General features: G+C 39.5%; 3 protein-coding genes and 1 long non-coding RNA gene across 6 annotated transcripts; 2 read left to right on the top strand and 2 right to left on the bottom strand.

Moving 5' to 3' along the window:
- Positions 1-253: 253 nt before the first annotated feature.
- LOC144056685 (uncharacterized) lies at positions 254-3,415 on the bottom strand. The gene is made up of 2 exons (XR_013295097.1): positions 1,736-3,415; positions 254-1,638 (listed from the first exon to the last, which is right to left on the bottom strand). It is a non-coding gene; the product is annotated as an uncharacterized LOC144056685 (long non-coding RNA).
- Positions 1,168-15,696, top strand: dennd6a (DENN/MADD domain containing 6A). The gene is made up of 19 exons (XM_077573685.1): positions 1,168-1,587; positions 2,561-2,599; positions 2,686-2,728; positions 5,165-5,277; positions 5,402-5,482; positions 5,550-5,655; positions 6,523-6,602; positions 6,683-6,742; positions 6,834-6,889; positions 7,201-7,323; positions 9,476-9,571; positions 10,001-10,095; positions 10,185-10,250; positions 10,695-10,759; positions 10,838-10,927; positions 11,544-11,707; positions 12,162-12,264; positions 12,825-12,899; positions 12,971-15,696. Exons 1-19 carry the CDS (start codon positions 1,351-1,353, stop codon positions 13,100-13,102), a joined length of 1,824 nt encoding a protein of 607 aa, XP_077429811.1. The 5' UTR covers positions 1,168-1,350; the 3' UTR covers positions 13,103-15,696.
- Positions 15,697-16,242: 546 nt separating this feature from the next.
- On the bottom strand, positions 16,243-20,700 carry LOC144057121 (uncharacterized). Of its 3 annotated transcripts, none has more exons than XM_077574397.1 (5): positions 20,491-20,700; positions 19,233-19,721; positions 17,688-17,983; positions 17,448-17,575; positions 16,243-16,516 (listed from the first exon to the last, which is right to left on the bottom strand). In XM_077574397.1, exons 1-5 carry the CDS (start codon positions 20,630-20,632, stop codon positions 16,342-16,344), a joined length of 1,230 nt encoding a protein of 409 aa, XP_077430523.1. In that variant the 5' UTR covers positions 20,633-20,700; the 3' UTR covers positions 16,243-16,341. The 3 variants fall into 3 exon arrangements, with proteins under 3 accessions (XP_077430523.1, XP_077430524.1, XP_077430525.1); XM_077574398.1 differs by lacking the exon at positions 20,491-20,700 and adding an exon at positions 19,843-20,469; XM_077574399.1 differs by lacking the exon at positions 20,491-20,700 and adding an exon at positions 19,848-20,469.
- Positions 20,701-24,581: 3,881 nt separating this feature from the next.
- Positions 24,582-26,682, top strand: LOC144056019 (ADP-ribosylation factor 4-like). Its single transcript, XM_077572363.1, has 6 exons — positions 24,582-24,838; positions 25,285-25,365; positions 25,454-25,563; positions 25,900-25,971; positions 26,045-26,167; positions 26,307-26,682. The coding sequence occupies exons 1-6, from the start codon at positions 24,772-24,774 to the stop codon at positions 26,394-26,396; spliced, it is 543 nt and encodes a 180-aa protein (XP_077428489.1). The 5' UTR covers positions 24,582-24,771; the 3' UTR covers positions 26,397-26,682.
- The last annotated feature ends 211 nt before the right edge of the window (positions 26,683-26,893 follow it).

Raw genomic sequence — 26,893 nt, 5'->3', positions numbered from 1 at the left:
AACGCACTTCTCGGCCACCGTAGGTTTGTTTGTTTTGAGTTCTTGTCAAATTATGCATTATTAAATCAACAATACACTTACTTCATATTACATTACATTCGCTTGTGTCAGGCGGAATCATCGCATTTCCAAAACCATCATTTTCCAGGAAACCTTTTGAGGGATTTTTACTGACGACTCATGTGGAAATTTCTTGGTAAATGGCCACAAAGTCAAGTAACTTTAATACACAAACATGAATTAAATGCAGATCTGTGTGTCAACCATATTTATTTCACCAACACAACCTGCTTTGCAATTCATAAATTCACGTGTTAACATTTCCATAAAGATGAACAAGTTCAAACTAGACTATATAGTGCAACTGAAATTTAAACTGTAAAATCTGTCAGCCTGATTCCAAAACGGATTACATTTTTGTTCCGTAAATGTCTACACACAACACTCCGTATCGTATGTTAAAATAAATTTCGCAAATTAAAATGGTAAACTAAATCACATGAGAACAGTGCATTAAATTAAGTATCCACAGTGCTCACTTTTTCCACATTTTGTTACATCCTTGTTCCAAAATGGATTAAAATGTTTTTGCATTTTTAATTGTATACTACTAAATTAGATGTAAATATAGTGCAATTAATTATTCAGTGCTGTACATTTTCCACAATTATACATTTGTTCCAAAATTTGCCTGTTCAACTCTAATTACTGTATTTACGTTGTTCATTGTCTGCCAAAGTGCTTTGACTCCACTGCTACCACAACTACAAATTTGCCTCCAAGCAAATAAAGATCTTAAATGCAGTCAAACGTATCTTAAGGCACCCAAGTGTAAAACAAATATTTTTGTTTAACATGCGAGGTAATTTACGCACTTGGACCCCAATGTTGGGGACGCCCAGTTTTGGAACTACAGAACTAATCCTAAAGTGAAACACTACACTATAGAATTGCGTACGAGCTCCTTCGTGAACGCATCATTTAGAAACTATTCTCTGAAGACTTAAAAAATTGGCAACTTGCCTCTAACAGTCTTTATTTAGACGAGAAACAGGAATCGGTGTTAATAATAGTTTAGACTTCAATTTCATTGTTAAACATTGGCTTTTTACTTTTCCGAGTTCCCGAGTTGTAACGTGAACACAACCCGTAGCGTGAACGTCCTCGCGTGATGACGTAGGCCACTGCGTCGATTTGTCTGGAGCATCTCTGGTGGCTAAGCTAGGTGGCTAACTGCACTGCAGTTTGATTTGTTTTGTTTCCCACAAGAAAAACGAGCACCAATATCAGCTTTTGCAAGTGGGGAAAACACTAAACATTCTCCCGAGTGTCCGCGTCGGGCCGGTCGTTATGGCTCTGCAAGGTCCGGAGGAGTTAGGGGAGCCGGTGGAGGAGTCGGAGGACCTGGACGACCATGACGCCAGTAGTATCTCCCCGGCCGAGGAGATAACGCTGCCCGCCGGGCCCGGGGGCGACGACGAAGATCCCGTGGGGACCACCGTGCTCCTGCCCTGGGACCGCTTCTCGGCCTGGCTGCACTGCATCTGCGTGGTGGGCTTCGACCTGGAGCTGGGACAGGCGGTGGAGGTGAGGGGAGACCCGCGGAGGTCAGCTGGCTCATCGGAAGAAGGGAGTCCGCTGGGAATGGTTCCAAAAGTTAGCTTTTTATTCACGGCTCCGACTAATTCCTGGATTAGAAAAAGCACGTAACCACTTCATTAAGCTGTTTTCTTACTAGAGATAGCAGACACAGATGGCGTGTTAAACATACACACTGGGCTTTAAAAATGAGAAATAATTACGTATTACTATACTAAATACTCAAAACACGTAAACCCATTACACTGAAAAACTGGAAACAAGAAACAAAAGTATTGACAACGGCCTCAAAACCCCTCGGCGATGTCCTAAAAAACACTTTACAATGCAGCAATGCTATACTGCAGCTAAATTTGAATGTACAGGATGTCAGAATTTTTAAGTTCGTCCCTTCTGTGTAATACCACGTTGTGCCACAACACGCCGGGCAGCACTGAGCTACTACTGGAAGAGATGTAGCGCAATTAAGTGCTCGAAGAAAGAGGCAGAGATGGTCCCTAAATAAGGTCTGTGAATATTGAAAATTTTGGTGTAAGTTGATTCTGCTAACACCAGTTGCCGTGCAGAATATCGAACCATTAGTTTAAATAATTGATGGAAACAATGCTGCATGTCAGTCAATTCACTGGAAAATTACACAACATTTTCCCACAGTAGTTACTTTCAAATACAGTGCGTAAAGATATGCCTTACTAGACTGTGACTGTGATCTGTGCAGGTACAGTATTGAATTCCAGTGTCAACTATGTCTACTGCTTCTTCTGAACCGAAAGCAAACAGTGAGCTGATAATCAGGAAACGCAAACCTTTTTTTTTTTTGGTAGTTTGTCCATTTCTGGCCGTTAAGCAAGAACACAAAAATGACTTTAGGCTCTTTTTGTGTGTGATGAAAGCCATGTATGACTTTTCTGAATGTGAATGTTGCGATTTGGTGTGATAACTGCGCTGATCTCTCCTCCAGGTGATTTATCCGCATCATTCCAAGCTGTCGGAGAAAGAGGTGAGTGTAGCCGCTTGATTTGTACCATGATACGATCTGGTCCATTTGCACAAGTAAATCCTGTTATTGTTGTGGTCTCCTCTCAGAAAACGAGCATTTGCTACCTTTCCTTCCCGGACTCCAACTCAGGTAGGTTTACGCTCGGGCTCTTTCAAACAATTTTTTGTAGTGATAACTCAAATTTACTTGGAATTATTTTTAACGCCATGTGCCTCTGCATTTGAGTAAATAAAGCAAAACAAGTTGTTCATTTCAAAAGAACCTGTATTTAATGTACAGGCAGGTGCCGTGAAACAATTTTGAGTTTATATGTCAGGACATTTTAAATACAACATTTCTTTGTTGCTTCCATAGTTCAAAATTCGCCCTCAATGACATGCACTGCTTCCACTAACAACGTATCCGCGAACAGAAGAGGAGCGCAGAGTTGCTCACATTTTTCCAAAAGGAAACATTTAGTATCCCAGTTTTCATCTTTATTTATTTTTTTTGCACAAATTAAACGGTTTCAAAACTTGTTTGGAATCAGGAGAAATGGGAGATGGATGTATGAAATGTAAAAAACAATTAAAATCAGATTATTATTTTTTTGTTGGGAGTAAAAAATAAATAAATAAAAAAATCAAGATTTCGTTTCCAGTCCGTGTCGACCAACAATTTGAGTGACACCCTTTACGGTCATACAAGTCTAAAGCAAAGTTAACCGTTGTATAAAAAGGAAATGAAGCCTTTGAAGACCCGTAATGGAGAAGGAAGGTTTGAACCTTTGAATGAATATATTTAGTTCAGAAGGTCAAAATGCTGTCCTATGCCAAAGTGAGCATTTACCTCATTCTGCTTGCTGAAGAAACTCATGTCAGATTCAAGGCTTCGGCTCTGTTTCTTCTTTACATCCTGAAGCTTCGCTTTCAAAGGTGTCAAGGACAAGTTTCTCCTTCAAAGCATATTGGGCCCCATTCTTTGTGACATTACCTTCAAAGAGGTTGCTTTTTTTTTTTTTTTTTACAGGAGAGCTCAGTATTGTTCATTCGATTTGACATCATCATTGCTCTCCTTTTTAAAAAAAAAAAAAAAAAAATCCAACAAATCAATTAAAAAATTTTTAATAAATGTTTTTTTTTTCTTTTTTTTTTTTAAATACATATACATGTATATATACATATACGCGTATATATATATATAGAGAGAGGTTGCTAATAAAGCTTTTTGACGTCACTTCTTGAAACGGGTGTCAAACTTTTGTCACCAAAACTGCAAAATGAAAAATTGTACATGAATTATGATTCAATCAAAATGTCTTGCACATAAGTTAAAAATTGGACCTCAATGTTAAAAAACAAACTTTTCTTAAACATTGAATTCATATTTCCTCCAAACTCTTGCGACGTGACAAAGTAAAGTGTTTGTGACAGTAATTTATACACTTGACTGCTTTGCCGCTTTGAGAGCTGCGATGGCCTGTTGACAGGTCGGGTGCTCGTCACGCAAACCCGGGGCCGCCGCATCATGCCACACAACGCGGTACGACATGCTCCATTCTTGATTCCGGCCCACCCAGCATGATCAAGAGTCTTCCAATATTTGTTGCATTAATTGAGCCTTTTTCCACACAAAAAAAGGGTTTAAAATGTATGTGGTCATTTTTTTAAATTATTAATTTATTACAAATCTTTGGACACCTGATTCATAGTGAATGATAAAATAAATAATAATAAAATAAACCATTTTACAGATATTTTGAAAATGTTGTCTTTATCTATTTTTTTCATTACTGTATTTTATTATAGTAGTCTGGTCTTTGTAAACTAAAGCCAATTAGTTACAAATCCACGACGGGCTCCAGACACAGCATCGTAATGAAGACAGCCAATCAGGATGCGCTGTCTACTAGGTAATTTGCATATATTTCCCATCAAGCCCTTTTGAAAAGAGCCTTTGGTCCGCTTATACTCAACCATGCTCAAATTAATGTAGCTTTTAATTATCGTTGCCTGTTGAAATAGAATGTCTCCCTCTAGTGGAAATTTGTGGTAAATATTCAAAACTAAATTACTGTACAGTATTGGCTTTTCGTTTTCTTTTCTCAATTATTGGAGTCAGAATGAGCTTTGACACTTTAGAGTCGCTAAGGTTTAATTCAGTCATAAAATGTAATAATTTGTTTTAAAAAATCACTTTTAAAAAGTTGAGCAGAATGAGATCTACAGTTTAAACTTGGAATGGTTTGAGTTGGTCAATATGTGGAAATAAGGGATTCAAAAAAGACATAGAGTAGGAGTGAGAGAATGGGTCAAAAAATGTGGAAATTCAATGTAAATCCAAAAAAATATAAATAATTTTGGGCTTTTATTTTGAAAATATCAGGAATTTGAGAGTTCACTTAATGGGTTGAATCAACTGAACATTTTGAAGTTAGAATGGTTTGCATCTGTCAAATGTGGTAGAAGGAAATAAGGTAGAGTATGTAATTGTATTGGTAAAAAAACAAAAAGTGGAATTTGTTCTGAATGTCACTTGTGATTTGTAAAAACGGAACGTTTTGAGTTGCCTCCTGGTTGCTTCCAGGTTGCCTGGGCGACACCCAGTTCTGCTTCCGCTTTCGTCAAGGCTCCAACAGGAAGTCGTCGCTGGGCTGCTTCCTGGAAACCAGTGACAGGGATGCGCCGCCATGCCTCAAGGTTGTCACACACACACGCATGCACGCAAATACAGTTAAAGCAGCGGTTAAAAGTCCATTTTCATGAATACTGTATGTTCCCTGAATGTTATAAACCGTTTACTGTATGTTGTGTGTGTTCATAGAGGGAGCAGGGCCATTATTATGGCTATGTGTATTTCCGTCAAGTGCGGGACAAGTCTCTGAAGAGAGGCTACTTCCAGAAGGTGAATGAAAACTTTATCCACCTGTGTGATTTTTGGATAATTGTCCCATCTTCTTGTTGCTCTGCAGTCTCTGGTCCTGATCAGTAAGCTGCCCTACGTGACCTTTTTCCACTCGCTCCTCAAGATCATGGCTCCGGAATACTTTGAGAAGCTGGAACCCTGTCTAGAGGCGGGTATGTATGTGTTTTAGGCTACAATTGACTGTCTTGCTTTCTTTTCACTCTGACTTACAAATGCAAAAAAAAAAAAAAAATGCAGATGTTATAAAATGCCCAATTAAGTGTGTGTGTGTGTGTGTGTGTGTGTGTGTGTGTGTGTGTGTGTGTGTGTGTGTGTGTGTGTGTGTGTGTGTGTGTGTGTGTGTGCGTGCGTGCGTGCGTGCGTGCGCGCGTGCGTGAGTGAGTGAGAGAGCATACACAACACCGGATTTAAAAAAATATGTTTTTTTTTTAAAAAAGTGTAGATATTAGAGAGCATAGAGAGAGAGAGAGAGAGCATACAGAGCAAGAGAGAGAGAGCATACAGAGAGAGAGAGAGAGCATACAGAGAGAGAGAGAGAGAGAGAGAGCATACACAACACCGGATTTAAAAAAAGATGTTTTTTTTTTAAAAAGTGTAGATATTAGAGAGCATACACACAGAGAGAGAGAGAGAGAGAGAGAGAGAGAGAGAGAGAGCATACACAACACCGGATTTAAAAAAAGAAGACTTTTTTTTTTAAAAAGTGTAGATATTAGAGAGAGTGAGAGTGTGAGAGAGAGAGAGAGAGAGAGAGAGAGAGAACACCGGATTTAAAAAAAAAGAAGACGTTTTTTTTTAAAAAGTGTAGATATTAGAGAGAGTGAGAGTGTGAGAGAGAGAGAGAGAGAACACCGGATTTAAAAAAAAAAAAAGACGTTTTTTTTTAAAAGTGTAGATATTACACAAAATATTCCAGTGATGTATTTGTATAAAATTTCATACAGAAATTGTAGACAAAAAAAACCCTTTTGTCCGCATCTTTTCGGTAACGTGAAGCTTTTTCATTTTTTCCCTCCCAGCTTGTAACGATATGGACCGCTGGCCCACGCCGCATCCGGGGAGAATCCTCACGCTGCCCATCATGGGCGTGGTCATCAAGGTAAAAGCGTCGGCGCCTCACTAAACAAGAGTCGGTGACTCGCGAGGGAGAAACATTGAGTATTTTGACGTCGACCGCAGGTGCGCATCCCGACGTGTCACGATAAACCGGGAACGTCTCAACTGGTCCAATCGGCTCAGGTGACAACACGTGCACGCACGCGCACACATCCATAAAGTCTCTCCTTAATCCTTCATTTTTTTTATATGATGTTTTTTTTTTTTGGTCCAGAGTGACAGTCTGGTGTCCATTGTGCTTCCCACCATCCATGAAGTGGACCTGTTCAGGTGAGAGCTCCGAATTACTTTTGGACACGTCTCTAATTGTCAGTGGGTGGACTGCAGCAGCGTGTTTTTAATACACAATATTTACCGTCATATTTTCTTTTAATTATTCAATTATTATACTGAATATTTCCAACCTATTAGAGCGCTGCTGCTGACAATACATAGCAATACAAATACAACTTTTTTCCACCCAAATAGCGATTGTTGGTTTGTGGAATTGAATTTTATTGAATCCTATTAATTTCTCATGCACGTTCATACTTGGTAGATGTAATGAAACCAAAATCGAATGGCTGTCTCGGTCTATCCAGGTGTTTCTTCCCAGTCTTCTTCCACATCCAGATGTTGTGGGAGTTGGTGTTGCTGGGGGAGGCGCTCGTTGTCATGGCGCCCTCTCCCGCCGAGTCGTCGGACACCGTGCTGGCACTGGTCAGGTGGGTCCCAAATTCCATTCGTGCCATTCCATTTATTTCTTCAAACAGTATTTGAAAACTGAAGACGGTTATTAGTATGACCGGCATATTACTAAAAGAAATGTCAGGGATTCACAAATTGGAGTGGCAGAAGCCACTGTCAATGTCGAAACATTATTTACACTCGCATATGATAATGGGAGACAAAGAAATAATGCTCCAAAAATTCTAGAAATACAAAAATATTAGGAAGAAAAAATGCATCAATATTAGAAAGTCAAAATTATTAAGTGAACTGTACAAAGTATGAGAAAAAATATTAGAACACAATGTTTTTTTTTAAATATTGACAAAAATATTTGATGAAAATAGACAAATAGGAAACAAATGTAAGATAAAACCACACAATTATTATCAAATTTATTTGATGAAAATACACAAATATTTGTAAGTATATTTTGAGAAAATGCAAGAATATTGGGATTTTTTTTAAATGAAAAATACATAAATATTAGACAAAAATACCAAAGTATGCATTAGGGAAAATTAATTGCACTGTACAAAGTATGAGAAAAAATATTAGAACACAATGGTTTTTTTAAAAAATATTGACAAAAATATTTGATGGAAATAGACAAATAGGAAACAAATGTAAGATAAAACCACACAATTATTATCAAATTTATTTGATGAAAATACACAAATATTTGTAAGTATATTTTGAGAAAATGCAAGAATATTGGGATTTTTTTAAAATCAAAAATACATAAATATTAGACAAAAATACCAAAGTATGCATTCGGGAAAATTAATTGCACTGTACAAAGTATGAGAAAAAATATTAGAACACAATGGGGTTTTTTTTAAATATTGACAAAAATATTTGATGAAAATAGACAAATAGGAAACAAATGTAAGATAAAACCACACAATTATTATCAAATTTATTTGATGAAAATATACAAATATTTGTAAGTATATTTTAAGAAAATGCAAGAATATTGGGATTTTTTTTTAATGAAAAAAATACATAAATATTAGACAAAAATACCAAAGTATGCATTAGGGAAAATTAATTGCACTGTACAAAGTATGAGAAAAAATATTAGAACACAATGTTTTTTTTTTAAAATATTGACAAAAATATTTGATGAAAATAGACAAATAGGAAACAAATGTAAGATAAAACCACACAATTATTATCAAATTTATTTGATGAAAATATACAAATATTTGTAAGTATATTTTAAGAAAATGCAAGAATATTGGGATTTTTTTTAAATGAAAAAAATACATAAATATTAGACAAAAATACCAAAGTATGCATTAGGGAAAATTAATTGCACTGTACAAAGTATGAGAAAAAATATTAGAACACAATGTTGTTTTTTTTAAATATTGACAAAAATATTTGATGAAAATAGACAAATAGGAAACAAATGTAAGATAAAACCACACAATTATTATCAAATTTATTTGATGAAAATACACAAATATTTGTAAGTATATTTTGAGAAAATGCAAGAATATTGGGATTTTTTTTAAATCAAAAATACATAAATATTAGACAAAAATACCAAAGTATGCATTAGGGAAAATTAATTGCACTGTACAAAGTATGAGAAAAAATATTAGAACACAATGGGGTTTTTTGAAAATATTGACAAAAATATTTGATGAAAATAGACAAATAGGAAACAAATGTAAGATAAAACCACACAATTATTATCAAATTTATTTGATGAAAATATACAAATATTTGTAAGTATATTTTAAGAAAATGCAAGAATATTGGGATTTTTTTTAAATGAAAAATACATAAATATTAGACAAAAATACCAAAGTATGCATTAGGGAAAATTAAAAACATGAATAAAATACACAAATACTAAAGGATACACAAATTACAAAGTTGTGAGCAAATGCTTACAAATATTAGGCAAAAAATACAAAATGAATATTAAAAAAACAATGTTGGATGAAAAAGCATTTCACACCATGCTGCTTCCCAGTCAGGTTCATCCCAAACGTTGTCACTGGAGCTGTAAACAATTTGTGGCGTACCACTTTGCCATACAACCCTTTGTATCCTCTTTCTTTCAATCTATTCTCAACATTGTTGAATTTGATACCCAAATATTCTACGAATGAACGTGGCTGTCTTTCTATGCAGCTGCGTGTCGCCTCTGCGCTACTGCAGCGACTTCCGACCGTACTTCACCATCCACGACAGCGAGTTCAAGGAGTACACCACCAGGACGCAGGCTCCGTCAGTCCAAATCATTCTCACGCACGCACACACGCATGCACATCGCTTGATGGTGGCAGGAAAGCAAAAGAATTCCATGCTGTATATTTACGTTTTCGTTTTTATTTATTTTTCTAAAAAAAATTTTTTTATATATATATATAACTTGCTTAAGTCTCTTAGCTTAATGCTAATACACAATGCAAATTGCCAAAGACGGGCTAACAAAACTGCTACTGTTAGTTTTCATTAAGTTCAATACTGTAGTGCTATTTTTCTTAAAAAAAAACAAAACACAATGACATTTTTGTTGGCATTTTTTGGGTAACTGAAATTTGATTTTGCATTTCCGTTGAAGTTACTGCTCAGGACAGAATTCAACTTGTAAGTCCAAATCACCAGTGCGTTTTTTGCTGCGTCATGATGATGACATTTCAAACCTCCCCGTAGTCCGTCAGTCATCCTGGGAGTGACCAACCCCTTCTTCGCCAAGACTCTGCAGCATTGGCCTCACATCATCCGCATCGGCGACATGAAGCAAGCGGGTATTGGACATATCATCATCAGAATCTGAATCTGAATCATATGATGCTTTTTTGCGATGATGGCGTTTTAAAATGGGTTTCCCCCACAGGTGAGATGGCCAAGCAGATGAAAGTGAAGAAACTGAAGAATCTGAAAACCCTCGACTCCAAACCCGGTAAATGTTTTTGTCCTCTCCGTCTTGGAGAAAAATTGGGGCGGGGATGTGAACGAGAGCTGGTCGCTTCGAAACTTCGTACAGAATCAGGAAGGGGAAAATCAGTTAATTGGTCTTCATTAATTGTAAAAGACTAGATAAGTTGGTTCTCCGACTTCAGTCATCAGACTCATTAGAATCACTTGGAACCGGAGTTGCCAAATCCAGGTCCAGAAAGTAAAAACCCTGCCATAGTTTGGCTTTAGCCTCAAGTGCTAGCTAGCGAGCTAGCTCCCATGGTGCTCGTTTACCTGCTAGGGAGCTCGCTAGCTCGCTAGCTAGCACTTGAGGCTAAAGCCAAACTGTGGAAGTTTTTTTTAACTTCTGGACCAGGATTTGCCACCTCTGCTTGGAACTTGATTCCGTTGAAATGCGTGACAGACTCAAGCTGTGTGTGTTTTCCAGGTGTGTACACGGCATACAAGCCTTATCTCAACAAAGATGAGGAAATCATCAAGCAGCTCCAGAAGGTAAATTAAAGACATGAATGGCATTTCCTCAAAACCGTACATGAGAGTTAGTCTTTTTTGTTTGTTTGTTTTTGTCAGGGTGTTCAACAGAAGAGGCCCTCGGCGGCCCAGAATGCAATTCTGCGGCGCTACTTTCTGGAGCTGACGCAGAGCTTCATCATCCCCCTGGTAGTCCCCAATATTGTGATCAGTAGTCCTCATCAGCAATTGTTGAGTGTCTCACGATTCGGTTCCATTCCGATTTTTTGGGTTTGCGATTAGATTCAGAATCGATTTTCGATTCAGAACGATTTTCGATTCAAAAATGATTTGATTGACGATAATTCAATTTATGGATGTGCAAAGAATCGTCATGATCTACTCCAGTCTGACTCGCTCATGCTAATTAGCGCGCTACTCGCGGCACTTTTATCAATCAGAAGAACGGGCTGTTCATACAAAAGCCTTCAGGAATGTTTACAGAGAAGCATGCAAAACTTGATTGTGGCTTTTTCCTTCTACTCTCTCATGTGATTTAACAGTGTATCAGAACCACACTGCCCCTAAGTGGCCAAATTGTGTACAACGTGAACAGCGCTCCCAATAAAGGCACACACAAACAAGGGCAAGACAGTATCAAATAATTAAAATAAAGTCGAGTTTGGGACGTTTAAAATCGATTCTGAATCGTACTAAATGAGAATCACGATTCTTATGAGAATCTTTTTTTTTTTTTTTTGGGGCACACCCCTAATGGTCAGTGAGTCCCCGAAGTGAGCGTTGCGTTTGTTTGCCACGCGAGCAGGAGCGCTACGTGGCCAGCCTGATGCCGCTGCAGAAGTCCATCAGCCCGTGGAAGAGTCCTCCGCTGCTGCGAGCGTTTGTCCAGCAGGACTTCATGAAGACGCTGGAGAAGGCCGGCCCGCAGCTCACCTCCAGACTCAAGGGAGACTGGATCGGACTCTACAGGTGCGTTGCCACGGAACGGCCAAAATGGCCGCCCATCTGCAAAGCTTCATGGAAATTACTCTTCATAGTGTTCTTCACATGTGAAGTCTTGCATGTTCCTCACATGTTGTGTTCGTCACACATTCACTTTCGCGCTTTCCCCACGTCACGCTCATCCGTTCCTCACATTTCCCCTCGTACCCTCCACAGGCTCTCCACATGTTATTGTCACCCTCATTCTTGTAGTGCTGTCCACATGTTCCTGAATTTTCTCCACGTGGTTTACTGTTCCTCAAACGCTCCGTATGTTGCCCCCATGTTCTTCTCGTCTTCTCCACGTTTTATCAACATTGCGCTCGCGTTTTTGCACCACGTTCTTCGCATGCCCGTGTCCACGCGGTCCTCACATTTCTTCACAAATTCTTCACATGTTCCTCTCATGTTCTCACGTGCACGTTCCGGCGCTATCGTACAGGCACTTCCTGAAATCTCCCAACTTTGACGGCTGGTTCCGCAACAGAAGGAAGGAGATGACGCAGAAGCTGGAGGCCTTGCACCTGGAAGCGCTTTGTGAGGAGGTGAGGACGAAAGTTGTTCAATCAAACAAACTGTGTCGACCTCGAAATGGCCAAGCAATTAAAATGTTCACTCGTTTTTAGGACTTTGTAAAGTTACAAAAAAAAAATTTTGGGAGAAAAAAAAAATTAATCTTTACTAGATCAAAGATCTATTTTGTCTGAATAAAAAGACATAATCTTATGAGAATAAATCTGTGGGGTTTTTTCCAAGATAAAATGGATGGATGGAATTCAAGGAGGAAGTGAAGCAGTGAATTTCAAAAATATAACTTTATTTTGACGTTATTGTGCCTTTCATAATGGAAAACACACCATACAAAAAATTTGGAGTTTATTCTCAAAACAATACTTTTAAAAAATATTAAATTTAATATTTAAATATTATTAAATAAATATTATAATATTAAATAAACAAATGTATGAAAACATTTAAATTAATAAATAATTAATAAATAAAAATGTAATATTTATAATATAATAATAATTTTAAAAAACGGGTTTTTTTCCCCATTAAATGTTGTGGAGCCCGTTTTGAATTTTGTGACGTGTGTCCTTGTTAGGACCTGCAGCAGCGAGTCCAGAGGCACTCGGAGGTGGAGACGGTGGATCTTGTCCTCAAGTTGAAGGACAAACTGGCAAGTAGAAGAAATTGGATCGTTAAGGGGGGAATGCAGACTGGTATATTTTAGTTTTTATGCTCTTGCAGAGTCAAGCGGAACGAGAGCGTCTACCCGTGCGTGCCGGCACGCTGGCCAAACTGCGAGCTCACATCGACGGCGTCATCCTGGCATTACCTGAAGACCTCCAAGGTATCCTCCACAAACCCACCACACCTTGAACTCTGACCCAAGGAAAGCAAAACAAAATGGCCACCTAACACATGAAGAACGCTCGTTATGTTTCCGATCATTTCCCCCAAAATATTCCAACACTTGAAAAAGCATTTTAACCTTGAATCTCTTTTTTTTTAAAGACTTTTTAAAGGCTTTTAAAGTGCACTTCTTCCCGTCGTGTACTTAAAAAAAACTCTAGTATGCAAGCAGCCGATGGTGGTGCTTTATATTTGTATGTTTTCAACTGAACAAACAGCACAACAACAGCAATACAAGAGCAGTGACACGCTCAGTTGGGCAGCAGCCAATCAGGCGTCTGCATGACCCCGCCCCCCCCCGTTACAAACTTGTGTTAAATGTCACAATTGACGTTCATTTGATGATTACTTTTCATGGGGAATTTTGAGGACAATTTCTAGTAAATTTCTGAATTTCCAGTAATGGAATTGAATACCTTTCAAGGGAAATTTAGTTAAAAATGTGCCTTCTTTGGAAATTGGGTAAGAACTACAGTATATGGTCAATTTCTAAAATTGTGATATTTGTTGGAAACTTTCCATAGGAAATTTGGACAACATTTGATTTTCTTCACACTAAGGGGAGAAAATACTGTAAAAGGATTGTTCGCAACCTTTTATTTTTGTATCCCTTTTTTGTCATGTTCTTTTAACAGCAACAACAAAACTCACTAAAAGCGAATCAACAGCACAGCAATGATGTAACACCAGCGACATGCTTCTTTTCACATTAGCCAATCAGGCTTCTACATCCATATCACATGACCACCCCGGCAGCCGAGCTTTACTCAGTGTTTTTTTTTTTTTTTTTTTTCGTTCCATGTGTCACGTAGCAAATTTCTAGGGAAACTTTCAATAGAAATTCTTTCAACAATCTTTAAATGAGTTCTTGGAAATAATCACGAAAACTTTTTGGGGAACTTTCCACTGGTTTCTGGTCCAAGAACAATTCCGGACAGTTTCTGTCCAGTGACAGAGAACGTCTCCAAAAATCAGAAATTTCTTAAATTGCTGAGAACTCGCGGAAATGTTGTCAGAAGTGTTCTGAGAACTTTTCTTGTCAAAATTGGCGGAAATCTTTTGACTTTACTGTCTGAATGACTATCGTGTTATGAACGAAATTGTCAGAAAATTCCTGGAAATTCAATTCGTACAACCTTTCCAAATTCAGAAACTTGCTGTTATCATTTTTACTGGAAATTTCCCAAATTTGGCCCCAAAAAAGTCTGGAAATTCTTTGAATTTACGGAAACTTTTCAATCGTGGGAAATTAATAAGGGAGGAACATTTCCAAAAGTTTTTTCTTTTCTAACTGATTGTTTGAATGTGTCAAAAAAGATGGCCTTAATTTATGCTAGCTAAGCGAACCCATTTTATTTTATTCCCCCGTAAATGCCTTCAAAATCTCTCAGGAAGTCTCTGTAAATTTCACTCACAATCGAAATAGTCAACAATAACTTATTTATTATTTCATTATTTTCGCCACCTTTCAACATAATTTTTGGGTTATTTGTATTTTTTGTTTTGTTTTACTTGTAGCATTTATCATTGCTGTATTTTATGGTAACCTTTTTTTTTGGAGGGGGGGGGGGAATTCCCACAAAGGCGTTTCGCAGTGTAAAATCTTTTTTGTGTAACATCATGATTGCTGCTTCACTGTATTAATAATTGTATCATTTTATGTTATGATTGTATTCTCCATGGGAATTTGGCAGGCAATTTATGGAACATATATGAGGAATTTGCCAAAATATTCACCCTGAATGTCTGCTAACTTTTCATGGAAAATGTCCCAAAAACTCGGTTGTTCCTATCAAATATTTCCAACTAATTTGGTGAAACATTTCCAAATAATTTGTAGAGGCTTTCCGTAGGAAATCTGCCCGAAAAAAAATCTGGAAACTTCTCAAGGGAAAATTAAATGGCAAATTTTCACTGAATTCAGCAGAAATGTTTCCTCCATACTTTTGAAAATCCAGTGATTAGCAGAAAATTTTCCGTAAGAATTGACACCGAACATTCCTGGGAACTTTCCTTGGAAAAATGTGTTGCAATTTTCTGCAAATTTGAATCAATTTCCATTGAACTTTTCCAATATCTGAAAGTTTCCGTAACAAATTGTGGTGAATTGCTGGAAACTTTGCTTGGGAAATTTGTCCAAAAAAATGCTACCTTTTTTTTTTTAACATTAAAAAAAACGTATTATTTGATGTTGTGATATGATTTCACATGAATGCACACTTGGAGCAGCAAAAACATTTATATTTATAACAAAGAAGCGTATTTTAAAAATGTTTTTGTGTGTGTTGTGTAACAATGAAGAAGTCGATTTTTTTTGTGTACAAAATGGTGTAATTAAAAATGTACAAATAATTATTTTGCTAATAGCACACAAACTACAGACGCAGACGACGACGGTAGGCTAACATTGAACCACTACATGAAACCACTTGTATAATTTTATGGGCGAATGACGTGAAACGATCGTTTCATTTGAAAGTCGACAGTTGTTTTTTATTGACTTTTTTTTTTTAATCTCATCTTTGTGTTATTAGTGTTCTAATAAAATGTTCAACCAGTTACACGGTCAACGTCCTTTGTTGCCATGACAACTTCTTTATGAAAGTTTTTTCCTTTACAATCTGTGCAATTTGTGCACTTTTTAAATTTCATTGGTAAATGTTTTTAAATTGATTTTTTTAAACTTTGATTCCTGATTTTTTTTTTTAACTTATTTTATTTTCTTTGTGAAATAGTCAAATCAAACTGAAGTGTCCAATCAGACATGAATTAAAAAAAAAAATACATTTGCAAAACTGTTTATATATTTTGTAGACGTTTTGTTTTAAATGTTTTTATTTTTAAAATATCCATTTGAGACATTTTTGTCTATTAAAGAGATTTTTTTTTATATATATTCAATCATCAAGAATACAGGAAATGGGTAATAATATAACATTATTTTAAAACATCCATCCATCATCTAAACCGTTTAAAACGGTCAAATACTAAAAAGTCCCTTTTTAGTGATCAAATTTTATATTTAATGAAGATAATTTCATGAGTGACTTTGTAAAGTCATCCTAGCAATCGCCCAATAGGAAACAAGAAAAATACATTTTCCAATCTTTGCTCATGCTATGTCTTTATTCTCTACTAATTTGGGATTACAAAAACATGTAAGAGATTATATACAATGTTTAAAAAAAAAAAAAGGAGTGCAAAAATCATTCAAATGATTTGTTTTGGCTCTTGCGCTCTTCCTTTTTGGTCTTGCGGGTCCCCTTCTCCTTTTTGGGGTTCTTGGCCACCCGCCTTTGCTCGTAGGCGTCCTCCAGCAGGGCGTGCCCTGTCAGCGAGTACCGGATGTTGGACCATGTCAGCACCGAGCCTCTGGGCCAACTTGCAAGGGAAAAAAAGGGGAGAGAAAAAGGATAATTGATTACTAATCTTTGCAGTAAATAACTAGGAAATCGCCGTGGGGAAATTTAATGGAAGTTGTCCAGTAAATGGCAAGGAACGTCTGGAAAATTTGGTAGACAATTGCAAAAGAATGTCACAAATTTGAAAGAAATATTTCATGGTGTTTGTCAGAAAACTGGCAATATATTTCCCAAAACTTTCAAAGGGAAATTTGGCAAAAAATGTCCTGTCAAATTCTGGAAACGTCAATGGAAATTTGGTGGCCATATTTGGAGTGAATTTCTGGAAACTTTCCTACGGAAAGAAATTTGCCAGAAAATGTTAGCAAAGTTATTTCATTCATTATATAGTTATTTTAAATTCAATCGATCAATCGGTTATCTGAATTTTATACTATTTTATTTAAAAAAAATAATAATAATAATCACATGACTTCACTAGTTAACTAACGATTAATCCCAAATTTTATACCTGTTCTAAATTTACACAAAAAAAAACTAGGTTTTCATACTCTTGTTAGCAAAAGTGGATTTTTTTTTAAACTAATATAAATAGTTAAAATGAATTTGACGTCTATAGCCGTCAATGGCAGTGAATGAGTTCATATGAAAAGCACAATGCACCACCGAGCTGTCACCGTCAATTATGCCACCCAGTGGCAGAAAATTACACTCGTTTTTTTACAGTACAGTACATATTTTATGACTTATTATGAAAAGACTATCAACGACTAAAAGATGCAGCCATATTTCTATTAGTGTCACATTTTTTTCCCACTTTTATGTAAACTTTTTTGTACCTTTTAGAACAGATATACAATTCGCCATTAATCATGAGTTAATTATTGAAGTCATGCCATTAATTACAAATTTCAATCACCTGACACCCCTAATCACGACACGTGTCTTACCCGTAGCTGAGCGGGGTCATGTAGTTGAGGATGGCGACGTATGAAAGCGGGTAATCCCACATCTGCAGGTCCGTCACCTGGCCGTCCACTCCCGTCATGGCGATCACAGGCTCACCTGACCACACAAACTGAACACACACACGCAAGGTCCTGATGGATAGATCCCGTAGGTGGATGTACAAATGGAAAGACATTTTGACACGCGTGGCCAGACGGACAGATGGACAAATGGAGAAACACCTTGCTCGGCGCCATCTTCCTGACGCTCATGTCGGCTCCGCTGAAAACCTGCACGACTCCTCTGACGGTGTCCATGGTGAGGCACAATCGGGTCCACAGGTCGTCCTTCATCCCAGGCCACATCCTCACGTCGGCCTTCAGCCTCACGCTCCAGTACGTGGAGCTCCAGGCGAGCAGGTAGCTGCCGTCGTAGTCCAAGCCCAGCGTCAAGGGGGCTCGGCTGGACGGGCTGAGGGTGAAGGTGGTGCGGGCCGACGTCTCGCCGTCCAACAGGTAGCGCAGACACACGGTCAGACCTGAGGGTTAGTGGGTCAGAACAATGAAGGCTCGTTCGGGAGTTGACTCTGTGACTTGCCCTGCGTCGAGTCGACAGTGTTGAGTATCACTCGCTCGTGTTGCTGGTCCACTCTTCGCTGACATAATCGAACCTTCTTTCATGTTGCTGACTGGCAGTCTGTACTGTAGCCTCCTTCTTTTTAAATTCAAATGATCCTCTGTAGTGACGGCGCGCGTTGCCCTCATATTTACGGGTTGTTCTAATCTAGTCAATGGCTTGTCACGTGATAGCGCGTCGGAGAGCCAATCACAAGCTGGAAAGCAGGAGACCGTGTGCAACGCTTCATATGATTGGCGGAGCCAGGAGACATTGACGCTGCTCTTTCTTCCGGGTCAAGTATTTTAATCGTTTTCGCGCATTAAAAAAAAAAAAAGTAAGCACCTTGTTTTGAAAACGTATCAAGTAAAAAGTACAGACATTCATGTTAAAATGTAACGGATAAAAAGTAGTCTAAAACATCAATACTCCGGAAAGTACTGATAAAAACTACTCACGTAAAGTAACAAAGTATTTGTACTTTGTTACTTCCCATCTCTGTTTACTCGCAGACATTTTCACTGAAGCGACCCCCTTCGCATCCGGCTGTTTTACTGGATTTTGACGGATTTTGCAAGGCCCACAGCATATTGTGTTGGATTAGTTAGATTAGTGTCTCTTCTTTCATCAGGAAAAAGTACATTTGTATTTGTTTCCATTTTGCAGCAATTAGTATTAAAACATTTCATCATTATTCACAAACCTGTTTAAAACGGTGGGAAAATGAGCTATTTGCAACATAGCCCTGGTTGATCTCTTATACTCTGCTGCCACCTGCTGGCCGTTTTTTTTGTAATAACTACCATTGGCTTAACCGATCTCTTCAGGTCAGAGGCTGCATCGAAGCCGTCTGTATGCTCTAGCATAAAAAAATGGTTTTGGGACCATGCCAATATTTACAAGAGAACGTTTTTATACGTTTTTGGGGCGCAAATGAGTTAACATGATGGCTGGAGAGCTGAAGCAGTGCACAATGGATGATACATAAACGGATGGTAACTGGATAAACAGAAATGGATGGATGGTGGAAAGACAGATGGAATGATGATAGATAGATGGCTGATAGATGGAATCAGAATATGGATAGAAAGATAAATGAATGTAGGAGAGATCATGTTTAGATGGATAAAAGGATAGAGAAATGGCATGATTGGTATATGGATTTCCCTCACCTACAGTGGGTTTCTCTGTCGTCCAGCTAGGGTAGGACATGGTGGTATAGGCCCTGGTTGGGTAGGGCCAGCTTTGGTCAGACCAGGTTGAATTGTTCGTTGTCGGTTGGACTCTTATTGGGTAAGCGCTGGTTGGTGCGATCCAAGGACGATAGGCCCTGGCACGATAGGCCCTGGGACGATAGGCCCAGGAGCGGTAGGACCTAGTTGGGTCAGCCCAGGAACGATAGGCCTTGGTTGGGTAAAACCGGGAGCGGTAGGACCTAGTTGGGTCAGCCCAGGAACGATAGGCCTTGGTCGGGTAAAACCGGGAGCGGTAGGACCTAGTTGGGTCAGCCCTGGTCCGGTAGACCCTGGTCGGGTAGGCCCTCGCCTGGTCAGCCCAAGCGTTGTTATGGCGGAAAGAATAGTAAGGCGGGTAGAAGGACACGCTTCCTCCACTGTCAGAAGACAACGTGATCATCTTTCCATTTAAATTGGGTGGTGCGGCTGCGCAGTAAAACAGAAACACAAGCAAGCAATAAAAACCTTTTCACATTTGATGCCGTTACTTGTTGCTACACACAATTTGGGATGCCGTTGATGTCTAAATGCATTCAAAGGATACAACCTTACAAAACTCAAGTCGTATTCTTTCATGGTGAAATCCAGAGGTGGCAAATCCAGGTCCAAGAGAGTAAAAACCCTGCCACAGTTTGGCTTTAGCCTCAGGTGCTAGCTAGCTCCCATGGTGCTCGTTTACCTGCTAAGGAGCTCGCTAGGGAAATATTTTGTTTACACAGCCGACACACATACACCATAAAACCTCTGGGCTCGTTGCCAGGAACTAATGTTCAGCTTACTTCCCCTTTTTCAACCAGTTAAGCTATTAATGCAAATGTAATGAAACTTCCCAGTTTTGTGATTTCCAACACGAATTAAATACATGTTGTATAAATATAATATAATATTGCCATTCCACGGCGTGACCATCTACGCGTATGTCTGCATTATACTGCCCCCGTGTGGCCAAGGGCATTTCAATTGAAGCAAAAAAACAACAAATGTGATTAAAACTTGAATTGTTTGCATTCTATTTAAAGATATTGTTACTGTATATTTTCTTATTTCTCTTTTGTCTCAAGGCAAAGGGATGATTCAATATCAGAGAGTTAAAGAAACAATTAGGTCTACTGTCGTATCCTCAAATCTGGAAAAAAAAGACTTTATAATGAACAGAATTTTGTAAGTGCAAAGATGTATATTTTTCTAAGGGTACCTGTGGTCCACATGTCCACGTTTTCTTCTCTGCTGGGACTGGTGGACGCTTCCGAGATGGCCATCATCATCATCATCATCATCATCATCATCAGGGTGATGGAATAAACACTTGTTTTCATTTTGCTAATCTTCATCTTCATGAACACACGCGCTGTATCCGTGGAGCGTCTGCCTTCTCGGAGAGAGTGTCCACTTGTGTGTGTGCGTGTGTGTGCATGGACCTTGAACAGGCACACTTTCACTTCCTGCTAAGTTTTGTTTCTGCGTGTTTCCTGCATCCTCTTTACTGCGCTCCAACGCACACACAGCTCGGATGAACGAGTGTACAGGTCGGCAAATCGGTATGCCAGATAAATACTGTTCATATCAAAAGTCTTTAAATGCCAGGTTTTTATGATATAAAAAAACGAGGAGACTAAGACAAATCGCGTAAAATCTCTAACCGTTAATATGACCTTTGACCGGCACAACTCAATTGAAGGAAAATGAAACCTTTTGGATAGAGGAAGCAAAATGAAACAAGTGAGATCAACTGTTTACACGAGTTTGCACACTCGAGTCGTGATGTGGCAATCGCGTTCAGACGTCCAACTTTTATTAATGCTACTTGTTATGTCCTATTTTCTCCACTTGAAAATGGCCTTGTTCATGTGTTGCATAGTATATGCCAATTACTCTCTTCTTTTTTTTTTTGTCGTGGGTCGCATCGTAATTATGATTTCCTTGTAACTGTGATCACAAACAAATGTATGATGGTATGAGACCTATGGCTTGCCAGAACAAAAAAAAAAACTTTTGTGAGTGGTTAATAAGGACCTTTTTAAATGGCAGCTGCCTCGATTTAACACGAGTTTGAGTGTAACTGGTTCATTGTAAACCTATAGCCACATCCCGTTATGCGGGTGCGCAAACTTGTGCAAGCACATGAGCTCCGCGTGCGTCAGTGCGCACGTGCGTGTTTTGCCGGGAAGGAGCCTCCTTCTTTCTGGCAGTGTGTGTGTGCGTGAGTGTGCGCGTGTGTTTGTATACATCCACACACCCACTGGGTCCTTATTAGGAAAAAGAATGCTGCAAATACTCAGAAGAATATTGGACTTGGCAATAACCCTGATCACAGATTGTCAACTAGAGATCATCAGGGGTGCCGTGGGAATGATCATTACTTAACTAAAAATCATGTACAGTATCTTTGTTAATCTATCCATGCCAGTGACATTAAGTGATCAGGAGAGCAACGAAATGTTATTCCACTAGATGGCAGAACGAAGCAATTAACTTCACATATTACTATTCATACATCAGGAAATATTTTTGTATTGTAAGGAAAAAAGAATTCTATAAAATTGTAATTTATAAAAAAAAAAAAAACATACAGTAATTACATAATTTTAAAATAATGTAAATAATTTAAACAGTTCTTGCCACTCTAATGGGGGGATTTAAATAAAGACATTGTGGATTAGATAAACAATATAGTGATAGTAATACCTTGAAAAATATATATCACAAAATGCAAATACATGTTAGATGAAAAAAGTATTGGACAAAAATATTTGAAACCATTTGAAAGAAATCAATATGATGTAACAAACATTGAAGGAAATACAAACATGTTAAAAAAAATAGTTAATAGATTAAAAAAAATACAGACATTTGATTAGAATGCAGAAGTATCATGCATCAAAAATTCGAAGCCATACATAAATGTAGATGAAAATAAACAGATATTGGATAAAATACACAAATGTGGAGACGGAGTGCTGTTGACCTCGACTCGGGACGTCGTGAACCGGTGGGGAGAGTACTTCGAAGACCTCCTCAATTCCACCAACACGCCTTCCTTTGAGGAAGCAGGGTCTGGGGACTCTGAAGTGGGCTCCCCTATCTCTGGGGTCGAAGTCGCCGAGGTGGTTGGAAAGCTTCTCGGTGGCAGGGCCTCGGGGGTGGATGAGATCCGCCCGGAGTTCCTGAAGGCTCTGGATGTTGTGGGGCTGTCGTGGTTGACACGTCTCTGCAGCATCGCGTGGACATCGGGGACGGTGCCTCTGGATTGGCAGACCGGGGTGGTGGTTCCCCTTTTTAAGAAGGGGGACCGGAGGGTGTGTTCCAACTTTAGAGGGATCACACTCCTCAGCCTCCCAGGTAAGGTCTATTCAGGGGTGCTGGAGAGGAGGGTCCGTCGGGAGGTCGAATCTCGGATCCAGGAGGAGCAGTGTGGTTTTCGTCCCGGCCGTGGAACAGTGGACCAGCTCTACACCCTCAGCAGGATCCTCGAGGGTGCGTGGGAATTCGCCCAACCAGTCCACATGTGCTTTGTGGACTTGGAGAAGGCGTTTGACCGTGTACCTCGGGGAGTTCTGTGGGGGGTGCTTCGGGAGTATGGGTTACCGAGCCCCCTGATACGGGCCATTCGGTCCCTGTACGACCGATGTCAGAGTCTGGTCCGCATTGCCGGCAGTAAGTCGAATTTGTTTCCGGTGAGGGTTGGACTCCGCCAAGGTTGCCCTTTGTCACCGATTCTGTTCATAACTTTTATGGACAGAATTTCTAGGCGTAGCCGAGGCGTTGAGGGGGTCCGGTTTGGTGGCCTCAGCATTGCATCTCTGCTTTTTGCAGATGATGTGGTGCTGTTGGCTTCTTCAAGCCGTGACCTCCAGCTCTCACTGGAGCGGTTCGCAGCCGAGTGTGAAGCGGTTGGGATGAGGATCAGCACCTCCAAATCCAAGACCATGCTCCTCAGTCGGAAAAGGGTGGAGTGCCCTCTCCGGGTCGGGGAGGAGGTCCTGCCCCAAAGTGGAGGAGTTCAAGTATCTTGGGGTCTTGTTCACGAGTGAGGGTAGGTTAGAGCGGGAGATCGACAGGCGGATCGGTGCAGCGTCTGCAGTGATGCGGACGCTGTATCGGTCCGTTGTGGTGAAGAAGGAGCTGAGCCGAAAGGCAAAGCTCTCGATTTACCGGTCGATCTACGTTCCTGCCCTCACCTCACGAGCTGTGGGTCGTGACCCAAAGAACAAGATCCCGGATCCAAGCGGCCGAAATGAGTTTCCTCCGCAGGGTAGCCGGGCTCTCCCTTAGAGATCGGGTGAGAAGCTCGGTCATCCGAGAGGGACTCAGCGTCGAGTCGCTGCTCCTCCACGTTGAGAGGAACCAGTTGAGGTGGCTCGGGCATCTGGTTCGGATGCCTCCTGGACGCCTGGTGTTCCGGGCATGTCCTACCGGCAGGAGGCCCCGGGGACGACCCAGGACACGCTGGAGAGACTATGTCTCTCGGCTGTCCTGGGAACGCCTTGGGGTCCCGTCGGATGAGCTGGCTGAAGTGGCTGGGGAGAGGGAAGTCTGGGCTTCCCTGCTAAAGCTGCTGCCCCCGCGACCCGACCCCGGATAAGCGGAAGAAGACGGACGGACGGACACAAATGTTATAAATAGGCTACACAAATATTAGAAGGAAATACAAAAAGAAGAAAATACACAGATATTAGATAAAGATAGACACATATTAGAAGAAAGAGACACACAAACATGAGAATAAAATACAAAATGTTAGACAAATCTTTTAAAACAATAAATATACAAAAATCGTATTTGGAGGGAAAATACATTGGAGACGTTCATTCAAAAGCCAAATCCTTAAAGTATTACTCCAAAATTATGTTAGTTGTGTTCCCACAGTGTTGTGAACTTGTGATTTTGTTTTGCTCTACGTGGAGAAAAGCAGCTCGGCAGTTGTGACGCATACAGATCCACGGACGTGACGTCACGTGACGTTTCAGTCTGTGTTGAAATCTTGCGCCCTTTTTTCGTGGATTGTCAAACAAGCCAACGTGGTTTGAAATCGCTTCTGTTGAAGCACGTGGAGGATGTGTCGTCATAGTCACGTGCTTCAACAAAGTCCAACTTCCGGTGCAAGAAGTTTTTCTTTTTCTTTCTTGCTTTCTTTATTAATTCAAACTCCAACATCCAATTCAAACTGAGCACAGAAACCAAAACGGTGTTGTCAAACAACACACAAGAAAAAGAAAACACACAAAACAAAAACAAAAAGGTCTAATCAGACTTCCGGTGCAAGAAATTATTGAAGCGGAAGTCGCGCATAATAGAGTTGCAACCTGTCAATGATGTCAGCGTGTACTCGTTTGACATGGACACACATGACGTACACGCGCACACTCACACACCCCGTCCTAGCCTATAAAAGTACACGTCTCACCAAGAAAGACACTCATTTGACAGCTGACACCCAAAACGAAGAACATTAGAAGAGGACACGCTGAACACAACGATGGGCATCTTCATTTCGCGACTTTTTGCCATGTTTACTGCAAAAACTCCTGCCAGGATTCTAATGGGTGAGTTCAAGAATGATTTAGTTACTAATTATTATTATTATTATTATTATTATTAATATTGTTAGTAGTGTAAATGGCATTATTATTATTAGTCCAATAGCATTTGTGGCATCTATTCTTCAAGGTCTTTAAACACACTTTAAAATAATCCAAAAACATTCAAAGACATTTAAGTTACTAAGCTGAGTGCAGAAGAGCACTGGATAAGAAATAAAAGATAAAATAAAATAAATGAAATATTGTACAAACTGTATAACAGTGTATCGATCCCTGTGTTTATAGTAAACATCTTTTTTTGTGGATAGTTTGAAGTACTGTACATCCTGTTTTTAATTCTTCTCTCCGGTGTACCGTGGCAGTAACTAAGATTTAGAGTCACTTCTTTGGAATATATTTGTACTTTTAACGCTCCTAATAAAGTTGTGTTTTTGTTACGCGTGTGGCAGTGGGTCTGGATGCTGCCGGCAAAACAACTTTGCTGTACAGGATGAAGCTGGCTGAGGTGGTCACCACCATCCCCACCGTGGGTCAGTCAAAAAATAGCACATTCATAAGAAGACCTTGAAAATTGTCAGATGGAAAAAAAAAAATCAAGTGGGATTGTTTGGTGTACAGGATTTAACGTGGAAACAGTTGAATATAAAAACATCTCCTTCACTGTTTGGGACGTTGGCGGCCAAACTGTCATCAGACCGTTATGGAGGCACTACTACACAAACACTAATGTAAGTACACGCAACTACCAAAACACTAACATAAGTACACACTACCACGCAAACACAATGTACATACGTACATTACACACTGCGACATAATGCTACACAAACACCATATGTACACTATACTACTACATGAACACAATGTATGAAATACTGCACACTGCTACACAAACGCTCATCAGACCTGTGTGGAAATACTACTTAAAAAAACATTGCAAGTACACGATGCTACACAAACATCAACGTAAGTAACTCACAGAAAGTAACGACACACAAGTGTGTGTATTCAAGATGTTTGTTCCCATCAATTATTTTTGAAAAAGTCCATGACTGTTTGCTCAGGGTGTCATCTTCGTGGTGGACAGTAACGACCCTCAGAGGCTCAAAGAGGCTGCTGAAGAGCTGCACAGGATCGTAAGTCATCAATCGATCAAGAATCCATACACGTGTTGGCATGTTTCGTCCACTAAGTGGGGTTGTTTTACAGCTGGAAGAGGACGAGCTGAGGAAGGTGGCGCTGCTGGTGTTTGCCAACAAGCAGGACCTCCCCCAAGCCATGACTGTCAGTCAGATCAGCGAGGGGCTGCGCCTGTCGGGGGTCACGCAGCCGGTGGGTGACACGTTTTTTTCCCCCCCTCTTTGCTTATTGATCGGATGGCCCTTTAGTCAAAACTTGCATTTAAACATCAGGCATTTGAGTTTATTGATCACTTCACAGCCATCGTCTCTGTTTGTGTGTGTGTGTGTAGTATTATGTTCAGGCGTCCTGCGCGGTGAACGGTTCGGGTCTGGTCGAAGGTCTGGATTGGCTCTCAAAGCAGATATTAAAGCAGTTTTAGCTGACGCGTTGTGGACTTCTCCCTGCCTGGTCCTCAACCTCACCAACATGGCGGCTGCACGCCAGCAATGCACAAAGAAAGTAAAAGAAACAAACACGTAGATGTTTTTGGTCTCAAGAAATTCTTCTGGTGATGTTATGATTATATTTTTTTATTATTATATTGTAAAAAGGGGTTCTGATTTAAGCATTAATCAAGTTGTGTTTTATTACATTTGTGTCAAATGTTTGAGCTTTTTTATGTTGTACTTATTTATCTTCAATAAAAGGGCAATCTGGTGGGCTGATTTTGTGTGTATTTTATTTTTTAAACCATAATATGATCTTTATTGTGATTAATTTCCTGTATATGCTTAGTGTTCTCCATGCTAAATTGATACAGTATACTGTATGGCTATTTTCAGTGAAATTGTAAGGGCAGAGAATTAACTGATTTGTGTGATACTACTTGCAAAATGATTTATTCCCATAAAACTATTACAAAGTTCATGGAATACA

Source organism: Vanacampus margaritifer, chromosome 8, assembly GCF_051991255.1.
Source record: "Vanacampus margaritifer isolate UIUO_Vmar chromosome 8, RoL_Vmar_1.0, whole genome shotgun sequence".
In the NCBI taxonomy this organism is placed as follows: Eukaryota; Metazoa; Chordata; class Actinopteri; order Syngnathiformes; family Syngnathidae; genus Vanacampus; species Vanacampus margaritifer.
This window is presented reverse-complemented; position numbering and strand designations above follow the sequence as displayed.

Bases quoted from the DNA above. Each gene is read 5' to 3' on its own strand.
- LOC144056019 (XM_077572363.1), top strand. From the start codon at position 24,772: ATGGGCATCTTCATTTCGCGACTTTTTGCCATGTTTACTGCAAAAACT. The intron at 25,972-26,044 runs GTAAGTCATCAA...GTTGTTTTACAG, and splicing joins CTGAAGAGCTGCACAGGATC to CTGGAAGAGGACGAGCTGAG. The intron at 26,168-26,306 runs GTGGGTGACACG...GTGTGTGTGTAG, and splicing joins TGTCGGGGGTCACGCAGCCG to TATTATGTTCAGGCGTCCTG.
- LOC144057121 (XM_077574397.1), bottom strand. From the start codon at position 20,632: ATGAAGATGAAGATTAGCAAAATGAAAACAAGTGTTTATTCCATCACC. The intron at 19,722-20,490 runs GTACCCTTAGAA...TTTACTGCGCAG, and splicing joins CGTGGACATGTGGACCACAG to CCGCACCACCCAATTTAAAT. The intron at 16,517-17,447 runs GTAAGACACGTG...TTCCCTTGCAAG, and splicing joins ATGACCCCGCTCAGCTACGG to TTGGCCCAGAGGCTCGGTGC.
- dennd6a (XM_077573685.1), top strand. From the start codon at position 1,351: ATGGCTCTGCAAGGTCCGGAGGAGTTAGGGGAGCCGGTGGAGGAGTCG. The intron at 5,483-5,549 runs GTGAATGAAAAC...GTTGCTCTGCAG, and splicing joins AGAGAGGCTACTTCCAGAAG to TCTCTGGTCCTGATCAGTAA. The intron at 6,603-6,682 runs GTAAAAGCGTCG...CGTCGACCGCAG, and splicing joins TCATGGGCGTGGTCATCAAG to GTGCGCATCCCGACGTGTCA.